The sequence below is a fragment of the Mirounga leonina genome, unplaced genomic scaffold (assembly GCF_011800145.1).
Source record: "Mirounga leonina isolate KUSES-001 unplaced genomic scaffold, KU_Mleo_1.0 Mir_201, whole genome shotgun sequence".
NCBI lineage: Eukaryota > Metazoa > Chordata > Mammalia > Carnivora > Phocidae > Mirounga > Mirounga leonina.
Genome location: NW_023270504.1, coordinates 20,477,702 through 20,494,888, shown reverse-complemented (window position 1 = coordinate 20,494,888; position 17,187 = coordinate 20,477,702). Strand labels below are relative to the sequence as shown.

General features: G+C 42.5%; 1 protein-coding gene across 1 annotated transcript in view; it reads right to left on the bottom strand.

The window, feature by feature from the left end:
- The window catches only part of DUSP16 (dual specificity phosphatase 16), an 80,066-nt gene that overhangs the window by 6,174 nt on the left and 56,705 nt on the right, over nt 1–17,187 (bottom strand). Inside the window, exons 5-6 of the mRNA XM_035028198.1 lie at nt 16,111–16,274; nt 2,698–2,857 (exon numbers count right to left, since the gene is read on the bottom strand). Of these exons, the coding sequence (XP_034884089.1) occupies nt 2,698–2,857; nt 16,111–16,274 (324 nt within the window). The remainder of the gene's footprint in view (nt 1–2,697; nt 2,858–16,110; nt 16,275–17,187) is intronic.

The window sequence follows — 17,187 nt, the reverse complement described above, 5'->3', positions numbered from 1 at the left end:
TATTACACTGGATTGGGGTTCTGCTCTTGGGAGAAATGAGTGCTAAAGGGAGTCTTAAAGCAAAGGAGGTCACATGCCCAGGGACCTGGCAAAGAGAAGGGAAAGGTGTACGAGGCAGCCGTGCAGGGGGACCCAACAGGTGGCTGTGGTACACATGTTGTGGGGCAGGGGGGTTACCAGAAAGGAGGTGTCAAAGGTGGGGAGCAGGTGCTGCAGGGTCTGGGAACATTAGGCTAAGGACCGCAGGTTGCTTGCTGAACAGGGAACAGCAAAAGCACTGACGGTGACAAGTGGAAAGAAGAAAGGCAGGCTGTCACTACAGCAGTTCAGGAATAAAAATCTAGGACAAAAAGGGGCAGAGAGGATAACAAACGAAAAAGGTAAGGGGGAGCCCGTGAGGATGAGACGTTATAAAGGCCAAAAATAAAGAAGCAATAATTGAGCTCACTGAGGACAGCTCTAAGGAAAACCAAAAGAACTTCTCAGATGATCATTTGTAAAACTATTAAAGAGCCAATTATGAATTAGGCACTTTGCAAGGTATTCTCCATCCGTTATCTATTTTAATCCTCACAGTATCCCTCTAAAGTACACACACTATCTTCAGTTTCCAGGTCAGGAAATGGAGAAACTTACCCCAAATCACTTAACTAGTAACCAAGGAAGGCAGGGCCCAAATACAGTTTGACTCCAAAGTACATGCCCTGAGTCACCCCCCTGTGCAGCCTGCGCGCAAACCCAAGAGGCGGGGCAGGAGCCAAGGGTAGGGTGAGGAGGGAGAGGGCCGGAGGGGGAGCCAGCCGGGACCGGGCATCTTGAGAGTGTCCCGCAGTCCCAGGCAACCCCAGCTCACTGCTGCACGTGTGAACTAAAAATAAAGACAAAACTCCAGAACACTTGAGTCCTTCTAACAAACCCAGAAACTTATTTGAAATTTATCTCAGTAATAAAAAGACAAAACCCCCACAAGCCTGCAAGTCACTCAGCCCTGGTATGGGGGCAGTCTTCCCACTGCGCGCCCTGCCAGGACGGACCACGGCAGAGAGCACGGCAGAGGCCAGCAACCACCGTGACCCCGCTGGACGCCCTGAATTACCTGGAGGGGTGGGGGAACGGTGACTCTAGTAAATAGGGACGAGTAAATGAAATACTGGGAAGTATAAATATTTTCAGATATTACTAATAAATTAGAATAGCATTTGGGTGTGCTTAACCAAGCTGAAACATGGTAAATTCCTTCTGTCTGAATTAAGTGGCAGGATGACCCCAATATCTCTCAGGAGAGAAGCAAGCAAGCTGGGGCAAAGTTATTCATATTCTCTCTTTTCTGCTAACCCTCCTAAAGCTCAGACATTATGATGAGTTCTCTTCTAAATAGATCGTGAAATTGCACTTTTAGCTGAATCTAGAGCCAAATGTCTTTGGATTGACAGGACATGCAATAGGAACATTAACCGTAAGTGTTACCTTCTAAAGAGGCAAAAACTGAATGATATACTGAATACTTCCTAGAAATACAACGGTGGGGGTGATTCATTTGGGAGTTCTGTTTGTGAATATTATAATGTGAATTATCTTCTCTAAAGCCTTTTATCTTCTGATGTTTCAAAGAATGCATCCTAATTAAAGATGAAAACTTTTGGCAATCTGGAATCTTGAAGGAAAAAAAAAGGGAGAACTGTTTTGGAATTACTCCAAGTTCCAAAAGCATTATCTAGAAATTCCTCTCACAGATAAAAAGGTATAGTTGAAGGGCTTAATGTACTTAATTTCACATTTTAAAAGGAACTAGTTCTTTTTTAATTACAGTAACGAATTCAGAGATATTAATTATGGGGTAGAATGCACACACTTCTGTGACTAGACGAAGAAAACATCAAAAACTTCTCACATGGAACATCAGGAGTGAAGCTCATCACGCTGCTCAAGAGCGAACAGCATATCTCCCCTGTTCAGCCACTCTCCACTAAAACTACATTTCAAATACACATCACCAGTTTACCACAGAAGACCCGATCCTGAGGCGCCACAGTGTCACCAAGCCCCTGCAGCTAGGAGTCGGGAGGCTCCAGGACTGACTGGCCAGCAACCAGAACACAGCACAGGGCAGATCAGAGCCTGCCACAACCAACCCCAAGGACGTGAGTGAGTGAGTGAGTGTGTGTGTGCATGTGCTGGAATTTTATTAGATCCCATACTACTTGAAATTATTGGCAAGCGAACTGAGGCTTACAAATCTCGTGACATAAAGGCTTTAAATGTAATGATATGTGTTTTCACAGGATTTGACTTTTCTCTGGGGAGAACACAGCAGCGAGGTAAAAACAGTTTAAGGAATGCCACCAAGGTTTCCAAAAGTCTTTTATAGGATTTGAAAAAATGGCTAAAATTTAATCCCAGAAGTTTAAGTGATTTTCAAACACTGGCAAATACACAATCACAGATCCCATCAGGCTTAACCTTGGTAGTGTTAAGGTAGCTGGAATGTCACAGGGCAGTCCCTCAGGAACAGCATGGCACACACGTCACCTTGGCCACTGAATAAGATAAGCAGCATCATGTGTTGTTCCTAGACTTACGAAATCTCTGAACATAGGCCCCTTTTCTCTCCAGAGAGAAAAAGGGAGGGAGGTAAAGGGTGCACCTGCACATGAGACTATAACCCAGACGACTTGTAATACCACCGGAGCTACTTACCAATGAAATCCACTGATTTGTCCAACCATGGCAAAATCTTCTCACAAAAGCTGTCATTCACAGGCACTCGCAGGAAGTGAGACTCGGGGATAAAGTCAGGCTTAGGACAGGTATTGCTGGCATTTAACACATAACCAATCCCATTCTGTTGCATCAGCTCCTATGGAGGGAAAGAGCAATTAAAGTGATTAACATACCAGCACAATCATTTTGGAAGAGTAAAAGTTTAATGATAACAATTACTAGTTTCCTTGAAATCAGAGTTAATTCAATCAGTGAAATCCAAAAACCTAGCACAGGGACATTTAGAGACTTTAGTTTAAAGCAGAATTGTTTTTAAGGGCAAAAAAAAGGCTGTGTAAAATAGTATGCTTGAAGGGATGCCTGGGTGGCTCAGTAGGCTGAGCATCTGACTCTTGGTTTCAGCTCAGGTCATGATTTCAGGGTCATGAGATCGAGCCCGGCCGGTGTTAGGCTCCACAATCAGCAGGGGGTCTGCCTGCGATTCTCTCCCGCTGCCCCTCCCCCAACTCTCTCAAATAAGTAAATCTTGAAAATAAAGTAATATGCTTGAAGATCACGCATCATTAATATAATCAACTCTGTTATCTTCATTACTGAGAAGTGGAAGAACACAAAATAAAACCATGACAGTTTACTATGACTTTAGAGTATAGATAGGCACACACAACAAGAACATTTTCTTCCCAAACGGAACATGCTGGTTGTTCTCAAAGATAAAGTCCTAGGCAGTCTTGTGGCTCTGAATACTCTCTTTAAAAGACTGAATCTATTGCCTTTGCTTTAATTATCAGTTCTACACACTGACAACTTTTAAATATACATTCTCTTTAATTTCCCACCCATTTTTCCAACTACCTACTGGGTATCTCCGTTTGTATGTTTCTCAGGCCCTTCAAACTCACAATGTCAGAAACTCAACAAATTATCTCTCTCTGTAACCCAAAGTTGGGTTTATGGTAATACCATCTACTCAGACACTTGAGCTAGAAAATATGTTCGTGTCATTTCTCTTCCTTCACGACCCCCATCCAAATGGTTGCCAGATCCTTTTGGTATCCCTCTCCCGTTTGTCCTCTCCTCTCTGTTGCCTGTCACTGCTCAGTCAGTGGGCAGCCACAACAAAAAAGCCACCAGGGAGCTCTTGAAGTTGTGATGCTTCATCTCTAAACCATATACTGAACAAAATCCAGAGTAACCAAACATGGGCTAAGTGCTCTGCCCACACTTCAATGTCGTGTCGCCGCCTGCTCTCGTCCAAATCCCCCAATGTCACATGTACACCCAGCCCTCCCTGCGGCCGTTCACACCACTCCTGTGCTTCGTAGGCCCTGTTCCTCTTCCCGGTCACTCTCGTCCACTTTTCCGGCTTTGATGAAATTAACTTTACTGAAATTAGCTCCTTCCACTGATGCATAATTCACCATTCCATTCTCTGCCCTTCCAAAGTACTCTGTTCACCAAGCACACTGTTGTAATGAGCAGATAATTCTTGTCTCTCCTATTAAGTAATGAAGTAGTGAGATCTTGGACTGATTCGCACTTGTTTTTCTACCTTCAGCACCAGGTACCTAGTTGTACTCAGTACGTGTTTGTTCAACCGACAGCCTGTCTACCATTTTCCAGGCAAGCCTACACAACCCCACTTCCTTTAGTTCAAAATGTTCTAAGCCTGAAATAATTCTCTTTTAAGCAACTCTGGTCATTTATTCCCTTTCTTGGAATGGTACCTCCTCTACAAAAGTTTTCCAACTACCTGAGAGACAGTTGGTCATTTTCTTCCTATTTTCCCTCCTGAAATATGCCAATTCTAAACCTCTTCGTTTACCACATCTGGCACAATAAATACATTTTACATAAAAGGTAGACTTAATAAATCCAAGTCATGTATGCAACCCTCTCTCAACTAGGAGATGATAATGTCAAGAAACAGCTTTGGGAACCAGGTGAGTTTCCTGGACTGACCCACTGACCCTGGCGCTGTGCCAGAGCCCCAGTCTTCTCATGTTCTCATTTGCTTCTGGGAGGTTCACAATCAGGCTGTGAAGATCTTAATGATGTGTACTACAACTTTTCAGCTTTTGCACATGTAGCAAAGGTCACATTTGTTTTTCCACGCTGAGATTACTACCATTCGATCAACCGCAGTATCTCCCATGTAAGCACAGCAGCGGGTCACTGGAGTTAAGGAGCCTTTCAGGCCTTTCTTACAATGGTCCTGAAAGGAATCATTTTATAGGTCTTTCTCCTATCCACCAACAGGACTACAAATTAAAAGTGAAGGGAGGTAGTTATATCACTTTCCACCCAATTCAGTAATGAAGACCTAGAAGTTTCAGAAGATAACAGGCAGTTCTCACTAAAGACAAAACATGTTACAAGTCTATAATGACTGTCAAACTTGATTTCCCCATAGGAAGAGTAATATACTTCTCACAAGTAATATACTTCTCACAATATACTTCTCATAACCTACAGTTTACAGAAATGGCCACTGAACCTAAATTCAATCAAAAAATATTTGTTGAGGGGCACCTGGGTGGCTCAGTCGTTAAGCGTCTGCCTTCGGCTCAGGTCATGATCCCGGGGTCCTGGGATCGAGCCCCGCATCAGGCTCCCTGCTCAGTGGGAAGCCTGCTTCCCCCTCTACCACTCCCCCTGCTTGTGTTCCCTCTCTCGCTGTGTCTCTCTCTGTCAAATAAATAAATAAAAGCTTAAAAAAAAAAATTTTGTTGAGCACCTTTGCTAGAGGTTTAATAATATAATAATATTATGGTACATAGTACATATTAATAAAATAATATCTACCAGAATAATATCTAACAGCTAATGAATCCCTACTATTTCCAAGTACTGGGCTGAACATTTAAATAGACTGTCTCTCGGGGATGTGGAGAAAAAGAAACCCTCCTACACTGTTGGTGGGAATGCTAACTGGGACAATCAGTCTAGAAAACAGTATGGAGTTTCCTCAAAAAATTAAAACTAGAACTACGCTATGATCCAGTAATTGCACTACTGGGTATTTACCCAAATAATACAAGAACACTAATTCAAAGGCATACATGCATCCCTATGTTATAGCAGCATTATTTACAATAGCCAAATTATGGAAGTAGCCCAAGTGTCCACTGATAGATGAGTGGATAAAGAAGATGTGGTATACACACACACAATGGAATACTATTTGGCCATAAAGAAGAATGAAATCTTGCCATTTGCAACAACATGGAAGGAGCTAGCTTAGCACGTAATGCTAAGTGACATAAGTCAGAGAAAGACAAATACCATATGATTTCAACTTCTATGTGGAATCTAAGAAACAAACAGGCAAGGGGAAAAAAAAGAGACAAAGAAAGAAAGAAACTCTTAACTCTAGAGCATACATTGATGGTTACCAGAGGGGAGTGGGTGGGGGATGAGGGAAATAGGTGATGGGGATGAAGAAGTAAGTACACTTGTCGTGATGAGCACACCGGGTGATGTAGAGAAGTGCTAAGTCACTAGAGCGCACAGCTGAAAGTAACAGAAAACACTGCATTTTAACTATACTGGAATTAAAATGAAAAACTTAACAATAAATACACAGATGGTCTCATTTAATCCTCGTACAACCACCCTCTGACGTGGGTACTATTATTATCCTCATTTTATTTTTTAAGATTTTTTTTATTTGAGAGAGAGAGAGCATGAAGCGGGGAGGGTCAGAGGGAGAGGCAGACTCCCCGCTGAGCAGGGAGCCCAATGCGGGACTCCCGGGATCATGGCCTGAGCCGAAGGCAGTCGCTTAACCAACTGAGCCACCCAGGTGCCCTATTATCCTCATTTTAAAAATGGGGAAACTGGGCACCTTGGGTGGCTCAGATGGTTAAGCAACTGCCTTCGGCTCAGGTCATGATCCCAGAGTCCTGGGATTGAGTCCCGCATCGGGCTCCCGGCTCAGTGGGGAGCCTGCTTCTCCCTCTGACCCTCTCCTCTCTCAGGCTGTTTCTCACTCACTCTAATAAATAAATAAAATAAAATCTTTTTTAAAAATGGGGAAACTGAGGTTTGGAGAGGTTGCATGTTTGCCAAGTCACACAGCTAGCAAGTGGTATAGAGTCAAATTCAAATCCAAGTACATTCATCTCCAGAATCTGTCCTGAGTCACCATGCTCTCATTCAAGTTAGGTGGAGCAACAAGGTAACTAGCCTACATACACACATCCTTTTTAACTAAATGAAGTAATACAAAGTTTAACTTCGTTCTTTATGCCCTTTTCAACTATCGCTAATAAATTAGAAAGTAAAAGGGCACCACTCTGGCCATGAGCTTCTGCGAGGAGGCTTTCCGAGCCAGCAACTCAGGACACAGGTGAGGAGATGCAGTCAAGGTGTTTCTGTCGGCTTCTGCTTTCCCTTACTGTTGCGGCCGCTGCGGCCGCAGGCATCACAGTGCTGGCCTCGGGCCGCGCTGACACTGGCATCTACCGCTGCACGGTGAGGACAGGCTGCCGGCGTGCCCGGTCCCTGCCCTCGTGCTCACAGCTGCCACACACCCAGCGCAGAACCCCTTGACGCTGACACAGCGGACACACGAAGAGGATGCCCTTCGATAAGCCAAGCTCACAATGCTGTTGTAGCTCAATAAAGTAGTTTTCACTCACAAAACAATGTACCATAATAGATGCATTTAAGGAGTTGCTTTGTGGGTTTTTTTAAGGGTTTTTTTTTGGGGGGGGCAGTAGTCTCTACACCCAATGTGGGGCTCGAACTCATGACCCTGAGATAAGAGTCACATGCTCTTCTGACTGAGCCCGCCAGATGCCCCAGCAGTTTTACTTTTAAACAACTGGCAAAAGGGGGAAAGGGGAAAAAGGCATTAATGTATTAAAACAGAGTGATGGTAAAATAATTTAAACACAAAATGAGGAAAAAGGAAATGATCTCAATGATAAACATAACTTGATTTATAAAAATTTTATAGCAAAAAAAAAATCTACTTAGATCAATTATCAGTTATTCCCCGAAATTCTTTTTGTAATACAATAGGACTTGATAAAACATGGCCAATTTTGAAATCAAAGAGGCAAACAAAAAAATCCTAAAATGTTACCATGTAATATTTAAATATGATTTGGCTACTAAATTAAACACAAAACATAATCTGGATTGGCAGTTACTACATCAGTGAAAAAGTTAAAGGAGGAAATCATTAAAAATGATACATACACACTCAAAACATTTTAATTTAAAACAAATAAATACAGGGGCACCTGGGTGGCTCAGTCGTTAAGCGTCTGCCTTCGGCTCAGGTCATGATCCCAGGGTCCTGGGATTGAGCCCCGCATCAGGCTCCCTGCTCTGCGGGAAGCCTGCTTCTCCCTCTCCCACTCCCCCTGCTTGTGTTCCCTCTCTCGCTGTGTCTCTCTCTGTCAAATAAATAAATAAATAAATAAATAAATAAATAAATAAATAAATAAATAAATAAAATAAAACAAATACATTAATTCACTAATTTCTGATGCAGGACCATGCTTTTTTTTTTTTGGTAGGAGTTAGCTGATTGGCATTCTTAAGCAAATCACAACCAAATGCATCTACTAGAGTTTCCATTTCTTTGAAGAAGAGCAAAAACTTGTAGAACATCAGTACAGAATCCTGGATTATGACCCCCGGGTATTTTACAGTTGCTAGTTCTGCCCTAGTTTAGACAGAAAAAATATAATGCAATTTGTTCTTCCGGAATCTTCCTGAAACGCTTACCTCAGGTCATAGAAAAACAACTCTCTTCATTCCCTCATTCATATTTCATGGGTGTATGTAATATTTTAATTGATGTGCACAATTATAATAACAAGGCCACTGGCCTAAACAGGTCTGAAAACAAACACAGTGCCTCCTGGTAAGCATCCTGTCCCAGTGGGAGAAGTAGACACGCCTCAGCAAAGAGCCTCAGGGTTGAGATGGCGGTGAATCTCTGAGGTCTGAAGTTTCATGTAGCTATACACACTATTAACTTGCTCTCCTGCTTATTTTTACAAATGTACATATACGTGGCTGAGAGGGCATCTTAGTCAATGTTTCTGACTAGAACTGGGATGGAACTATAATTGTGAAGAATGGGTCTGTTTTACAGAATAATGATTGCTTTTATTCACAGATGAATGTCAATGACTTCTTACTATGTTATAAAGAGATATTTATGGAATTCATTCCGTTTTTAGTATGTTGTATAAAACCTACACAACTGAATATTACTGTGTCCCATAATTAAACATCACAGTCTGTAAACTTCCAGAGGACACTTGTTATGCTGTTTAATATTTAGCTCAACTTTGCACTAAGTCTGCTAACATATGCTTTCTACTGACAAAATAATCTTCCCTGGCCTACAAATACCCTTCCAACACCTTGGCCTCTCAGTTCTTTGAACTTCTCACCTTGACCACTCACTGAGACCTGGTCTGGCCTCGGTCATTGCCAACAACCAGCAACCAGCCCTAATTTCGACCTTACACACCCCACTCTTGGACTGTTCCTCTTCTTCTTCCGGCTTGCTGTCTCTGATACCAGCACTCTCGGAATCGTTCGATTCCCCAGGATCTACACGTCGCTGATCCCACCTCCTTTTCTCTCTGTCCTTCATCCTCATGTCGTCTGCCTGCCTTGCTCAAGTGAAATTCTGCAGTCATTATAAACCACTTCCTTGCATCCACCTTCCTTTGTCCCACTATGGCTTCCTCACACTCACTCGGCAAGACTGCAGCTCTGGGTAAATCTAGTTCTCCACCTGGTCTGCGTCTCTACCACCCATGCAGCTGAACACAGCCAGGGAAAAAAGCTCAACAATGCTGCTCAGATTCACATCGATTCACGCTCCTCAGCAATCATTTTATTTCCCTAGTCCCTTCACTTTCCCTCTCTCCTAGACGCCATTCCACCCCTCTCCCTTTTTCTTCAAATGCTCTATGTATCCCTTTATCCTCACTCTCACTCGACGGATGATCTTGTTTCCTGTGACACTGAAAAATGTGAAACAGAAGCAAATTTGTATAAATTTCCACTAACTACATTTACCTTTCTAGCAGCACATGCACCTGTATGCTCGGCCTTCCCCTCCTGCGGCATAGATGAACTCAGTGTGGCAGGAATAATTAAAAGTCTATGGGTACTGGCCCCAGAAAAACCAGAGCACCACCCAGCATGTTACCATTCAGGACCTGCATGATCTTGGACAGGTTGTGTAATCTCACTCAGCTTTAGTTTCCTCACCTGTAAAATAGGGCTAATGATGTCTATTTTGTAAAGCTATATGAGGACAAAGTAAGTGGCACATAATATAAGAGTCTCATTAAACATTCATTCCCTTACTTTGTCTTAATTTAAAAAATAGCTTGTGGGAATGTAAATTGGTACAGATACTATGTTAAGTAGTATGGAGGTTCCTCAAAATATCAGAAATAAAACTACCATATGGTCCAACAAGTCCACTTCTGAGTATGTATCTGCAGGAAATGAAAACACTAACTTGAAGAGATACATGCACCTCCATGTTCACTGCAGCATTATTTAGTCAAGATATGGAAGCAACCTAAGTGGCTCATCGACTGACGACTGGATAAAGATGTGGTATATGTACACAATGCAGTGTTACTCAGCCATATGAAAAGAATGAGATCTTGCCATCTGCGACAACATGGATGAACCCTGAGGACATTATGCCAAGTGAGATAAGTCAGAGAAAGACAAATACTGTATGATATCACATGTGGAATCTAAAGGAATCTACTCACAGATACAGAGAACATATTGGGGGGGATGGGTGAAGGTGGTCAGAAGGGACAAACTTCCAGTAATAAAATAAATCACTACAGCATAGTGGCTGTAGTTCATAATTCTGTACTGTATATTTGAAAGTTGCTAAGAGTTCTCATCACAAGAAAAAAAATTATAACTGTGTGGTGACAGAAGTTAACTAGACTTACTGTGATCATTTTATAATATATACAAATATCAAATCATGTTGTATACTTGGAACTTTATATATGTCAATTACATCTCATTAAAAAATAGCTTATATATCATACAGTATATGAATTATGTCTCAAAAAGCTGCCCCCCCCCCCCAAACAAGTCATGTACATTTTTCACTAATTCAAACTGTCTTCTCCTCATTAGACCTAAGTAGGTCACTCACACTGAATATAGCAGGCTGGGTATAAAAGGGTTCATCTGCAAAGTAGAAGAGACTGCCCCTTAAGAATTTAAAAAATGGATTCTGGCTTCAATATACAATTAAGAAAACTTTCAAAAATGACTTTTTCTAGTCAAAAAACAAATCTTTATTTTATTATTTTATTATTACTTATGATTTCCATTCACAATTCTTTCCCTTTAAAAGTTTCTCTCTGGGGCGCCTGGGTGGCTCAGTCATTAAGCGTCTGCCTTCGGCTCAGGTCATGATCCCAGGGTCCTGGGATCGAGCCCCGCGTCGGGCTCCCTGCTCTGCGGGAGGCCGGCTTCTCCCTCTCCTGCTTCTCCCTCTCCCACTCCCCCTGCTTGTGTTCCCTCTCTCACTGTGTCTCTCTCTGTCAAAAAAAAAAAAAAAAAAAATCTTTAAAAGTTTCTCTCTCCGGGCACCTGGGTGGCTCAGTTGGTTAAGCGACTGCCTTCGGCTCGGGTCATGATCCTGGAGTCCCGGGATCGAGTCCCGCATCGGGCTCCCTGCTCGGCAGGGAGTCTGCTTCTCCCTCTCATGCTGTCTCTCATTCTCTCTGTCTCAAATAAATAAATAAAATCTTTAAAAAAAAAAAAAAAAAAAAAAGTTTCTCTCTCCTAAACCGTGAAATGAACTTTGCCCTGTAGTTGGACTAATTCCTAATATGGGTTCTATAATCTGTGGAGCAGTATATGGGATACAGATTGATATATCGCCTTAATAGAACTGCTCTATTTATCAAGTTTCCCATGTTCAGCTAGACTGAGGAGAGCGATCACATTAAATCACCACAGACATCACAATTCTAGATAACGGATTTGTAATTTTTCTTTCTGAAGTCAATTCAATAAATAATTTTGCATTTGCCACTCCTTTTGCCTTCAAAACTGACCTTAAGTCCTACTTCCTCCGTCCAGCCTTCCTCCACCAACCACACCCACTGTATCCAGCACTCACCCTAGCAGCTCGTACACTCGGCCTCTTGCTGACAGTAATCAGGGTCCCTACAGACCAGGAACTGTCCTTGGTGCTTGGCACACGTCACTTCATTTGAACCTCACAGAACACTACAAGGCAGGAATCATTACGGTTTGTAGGTGTTGTAGGTGAAGAAGCCCAGATTCGGCCACTTGGCTGACGTGATGCAGCTGGTCAGGCGGAGCCCTGGGACACAGGACTGCCCAGCTCTGAGGCCAGCTCTCCACCGCGAGCCACGCTGCCTTGCCGGAGGGAGTTCTACCGTCAGTCAGCCTGTCTTGTGCATCACTGCAGAATGAACAGGCCTTGTCTAACCAACTTGCACACCGTGTGGTGTATGTGTACTGATAACTTGGATCTTTTGTCTTCCTAGACCATACGGAAATCCAGTATTGTGTGTCTAGGCTGACTCCGGCAAGAAAACCAGAGAGAGGGCAGGCGGACCGACCAGGGAGCACAGGAAAACCTTGTGCCTGTTAGAAGAGCGAATGAGCAACAGTGAGCTCGCCCACAGCACACTGTTTACACGGGGAGGGAGGACGACCAGAGCGCCTCAGGGAAGAAGCCACCCTCACTGCAGACCCGGCTCCGGCTCCGGCTTAGAACTACTGGTGACACGTAGTTCCATTATCTGTTTCATGTCTTTCAGTGTGAAACAAAAGTTTCTATTGGAAACGTTAAGTGATAAGGCAGAAAGAAATCAAGAATCTTTAGTCTTTCACATAGTAACTGGAGATTCTTGCTCAAATCCTGCTCCGCTCAGATGCAATCTGGGCATCAGCAAACTACTTTTAGTACAATGAGCCATTCCTGTTCCAGCCCTCGTACCAAGACTAGAAAATAAAAGAACAGACTGTGAGAAACAAAAGTATAGTCGTGAGGGAAAAAGAAACTGAGAGTATCCTTTTTGCTACCAGTAACTTCTTACGGTCTTTTACAGAAGAGCCATGCCTTGAAACCAGAGTAAAATGAATACATGTTGAAAGCATTAACCTACACTGTCCACTGTGGTAGCCAGAAGCCACAGGAGGCTACTGAGCACCTGAAATGTGCAGTGAGTATAATATACACCGGATTTTAAAGACTTAGTACAAAAAAATATAGCAGTAGTTTTTCTACACTGATTGCACACTGAAATGCTAGATATGCTGTGATAAATAAAATGTTATCAAAATTAATTTCACCGGGGTGCCTGGGTGGCTTAGTCAGTTAAGCATCCACTCTTGGTTTCGGCTCAGGTTGTGATCTCAGGGTGGTAAGATCAAGCCCCGCATCGGGCCCCCACTCTCAGTGTGGAGTCTGCTTGAGTTTCTCTCTCTCTGCCCCTCTCCTCCATTCTCCTGTGCTCTCTCAAATAAATAAATAAATCTTTAAAAAAAAAAATTGCACCTGTTCCATTTTACTTTTTTAATAAGGCTACTGGAACATTTTAAATTAAGTATGTGGCTTACATTACATTTCTAGTGGGCAGTGCTGGTATAGAATATGCTGTAGGAAAACCAGGGAAAGAAAATCTCAGCAGTGATTTGTCAGTCCTTCATAACAGCCTATTACAGAGAGTTCTATCTTCCAGAAGATGGGTATTTCCGGTCTTACATAAACATAGGACTTAAAGCCAGAATAGCAGCTTGAGTTTGAGGATGATTTCTTGCCACTGAGCACATGACTTCCCAGTCACAAGATCTTGGGTAAGTGACAACGACCCAGGGTCAACCTACCTCCTAATATGAGGGTTAAATGCAATAATATAAAGAGCCTAGCATTTTAAATGGTAAATAGTATGATCCTAAGAAAATTTCTGTGACATGCTTTCAAAATATTTTGGTGGCACTTTCTTAAAAAAAAAACAAGTAATAAAATTAGTGGTCTTATAGTTGCTATTTTTAAAGACTTCAGCTTCTAAATTCTAATTTTAAAAAAATGTACTATTAGGAAAGATTATAAGGGGCAGCCACCCAGGCGACTGCCTTCGGCTCAGGTCATGATCCTGGAGTCCCGGGATCAAGTCCCACATCGGGCTCCCTGCTCAGTGGGGAGTCTGCTTCTCCCTCTGACCCCCCCTGCAATGCTCTCTCGCTTTCTCATTCTCTCTGTCTCTCTCAAATAAAAAATAAATAAATAAATAAATAAATAAATAAATAAATAAATAAAATCTAAAAAAAAAGAAGGAAAAAATATAAAATCTTCATCTTTGGAGATCTTCAGGAAGAGAAGAAGCATATTACTTCTCCTGTAAAGTTTAAATCAGAGAGCTGAGCCGAAAGATCAGTTCAAGCTATCCTGAAATAGAGGCACATCGGGTCCCAAAATTCATCTGCTGGGTGATGTTGTGGAATTCATCTAATATTTCTGGAATAGCAGCTTCCTCATTTATCAAAGAAAGAAGACTGACTATATGATCACTAAAATCCCATTCAGTGCTTTGACTCTTCTCAACAATGAATCCAGAGGTCAATATGAGTTTCTACTCACCGCTTTCAAAGCATGCTGACTTCTCACCATTCTCTAATCCATACATCTGTCTCAAAGAAGTTTCCAGACAATCTTCCACAGAAACTCCTTGCCCAAGTTGTTTTCCCATGAACTTCCATAAATCCACTCCTCCCCCTATACCCACCCTCCTCCCAGTGCATCTGTGGATGTATCCTGTGCAGTATATTCTGAGAAGCCAATTAAAGGAGGAAAAAAAACCACTTCCCCATCCTCAACTCCAGGGTCCAGTTTAACTGCTCTCACCTTGCAGGCACTCACAGAGTTATTAACTGACACAGTTGTTAAACCTGCAAACAGTACATAGCAAAAATGTGCCATTTAATGTAATGTCAAAAGCAACAAAAATGATCTATACGGCAATTATTTGTAAAAAGCACCTGCTGACTGGTTAGTTTTTTGTTTTGTTTTAACTGGGGTGTAATTCTGAACAGGATTCTTAACTAGGAATTTTATTTCATTTTCTGATTGAGTTTTAACTAAAGCATCTTCAGCTTTGCCCCAGGGATGCATGTGACTCTAGGAAATTAATTTTGCTTTCTGTGACATAGTCTGCTTATCTTTAAAAGAGAATTAATAATAATCACATGTTCAAAGGAACTGGGACTCCACCAGAAAAGGCTCAATACAAGTATAAACTATCAATTTTCAAATATCTCACCATAAAAGCAGATGTATTAATAACAGTGTTGAGGCAAAATTTTAGAGAGGCAGGAGTTTTTAAAACAAAAAAGAGAAATGAAAGAATGCCTCATCACTGCCCAATGGTAGGGTATTTTTGCTTTTCACATGCTAACGCAAGCCAATGTGGAAGCTAGTTTTATGGTCAGCCCAATTCTTTCAGTTACCCAAGAAGAAAATGTTAAGGTATCACCCCTCCTACAGGAAAGTGGCACCTGTAAATCACCAACAGGTGAATTAACATCTTTGACTGCTTGTTCAATTACAGGTGGTGTAAAAAAGAGTTTTTTTAAGAGGAAAAACCACTTTTCTGGGCAGTGAGAAGCCCAGTTCCCACCACTACTGGTTAAGACCATATGAGCTGTGGAGGCAGACAGAGCTGAGTTCTACTACTGTTACCGCTCATACCATCAGATACTCAATGGTTCCAATATGGGTTCCTTTGGTAGGCACACCATGTTCAGTATGGCCCACATCCTTTGCAGCGAGAATCCATGCTCTTCCCTCTTCTCAGTGAAACTGCTCCAGTGAGCCTCTGACAGGGGAGCCTGAAATGCATGCCCTTAGCCCTGGCCTCACCATCTTATTCCCACCCCCCATCCCTCTGGCCAGAGGTCCTTCCTCAATCCAAGCCCAACTCGAGTCCCTTTCTAGTGTGCCTCAGTAAATACATTTCTAAATGTGAAATAATCCAAGAAGCCTTAGCCTTCCTGAGTGTGCCCAATTACTACAATAGAACAATTAATACGCTAAGAAAATAAGGCTAAACTTCTGAAAAATCCTGTCCTATCCCAGGTCTCCTGGACCTTTGAGGAACAAGCCAATATGACAACAGATTAGGTTTCTTGTGGCAATCAATAACCTCAAACAAAATAGCCCTCCAGAAGATAACCCAACCAAATGCTTGCAGGCAGTCACACTGAGCATGGTGTACTTCCTTTCTGGAAGCAGCATGTGCTTAAAATGACAGCGAACAGGCAATCACAGTTTCTCCAGCTACTAACAAGAAACCCTGCAGTGAAGGATGTTTTCAAAGCACCCACCTTGTTGAGGACATCTCGCTGGCAGCCAAGATAAAGATTGGGAAGAATTCGGGTTGGCCCAATGTTGGCAACAGGTAGGCAAGGCTGAGAAATGCAGGTAGGGACTAGAGCAGATTTTCCTTCACAGAGGCCAGGGAAACAACGGGAGAACTCTGCAAACCCACCTAAGAATAAACATCATAAAATTAGGCCATATACAAAGATAAAAATCAGCCCTCCATGAACTGCTCAAACAAAACAGTTTAAAAAGCAAAATCAGGGGCGCCTGGGTGGCTCAGATGTTAGGCGTCTGCCTTCCGCTCAGGTTGTGATCTCTGGGTCCTGGGATCAAGCCCCACGTCGGGCTCCCCGCTCAGTGGGGAGCCTGCTTCTCCCTCTGCCCCTCCCCCTGCTCATGCTCTCTCTCTCCCCCAAATGAATAAAATCTTAAAAAAAAAAAAAAAAAAGCAAAAGCAAATCCCACAGATGTAAGTGAGCACCCCTACACACATACTGCTGTCCACAGTCACCAACTGCTAAGTACGGTGCACAGCCTGGCACCGAGCCTTAGCTTACGGGGCCACGAGAGGGGGATGTGGCCCTGAGGACACTTGGAAGGACTCCTCTCTTTCTCTCTCGCTCTCCAACATCACATACCCTACATTTCCTCCCGGCTCCCCACCCCCCAAAGGAATGATTTTCTGTGGAACTTAAAGGGAATTTAAAATAAGTAGCAAATAACCAAGCCAAGACAAATATTCACAGGAGCAAAATGAGGATATTTAAAAAAAAAACCCGTGAACTGAGGCCAGATGTTATTTCATCAAAATAAAATTGATCAATTAAAAATTCTTTCTAGAATTAACTTTAAATCTTCCTACTATATAGGTTTTTTTAAAATTTCATAGGTATCACAAACATATGCACCCCTACTCTTGCAAACAGCCTCCACATCAAGCCCTTGAAATTCCTGGACCATTAATTAAGGTTCCCATAATTACCACGGATTCCTGGGCTCCGCAGTTCATTTTGCTGAGCACTATGAAGAAGTGGTGACAGACCCTAACTGCTTAGGGGACAGGAAGGCCTCGTGACAAG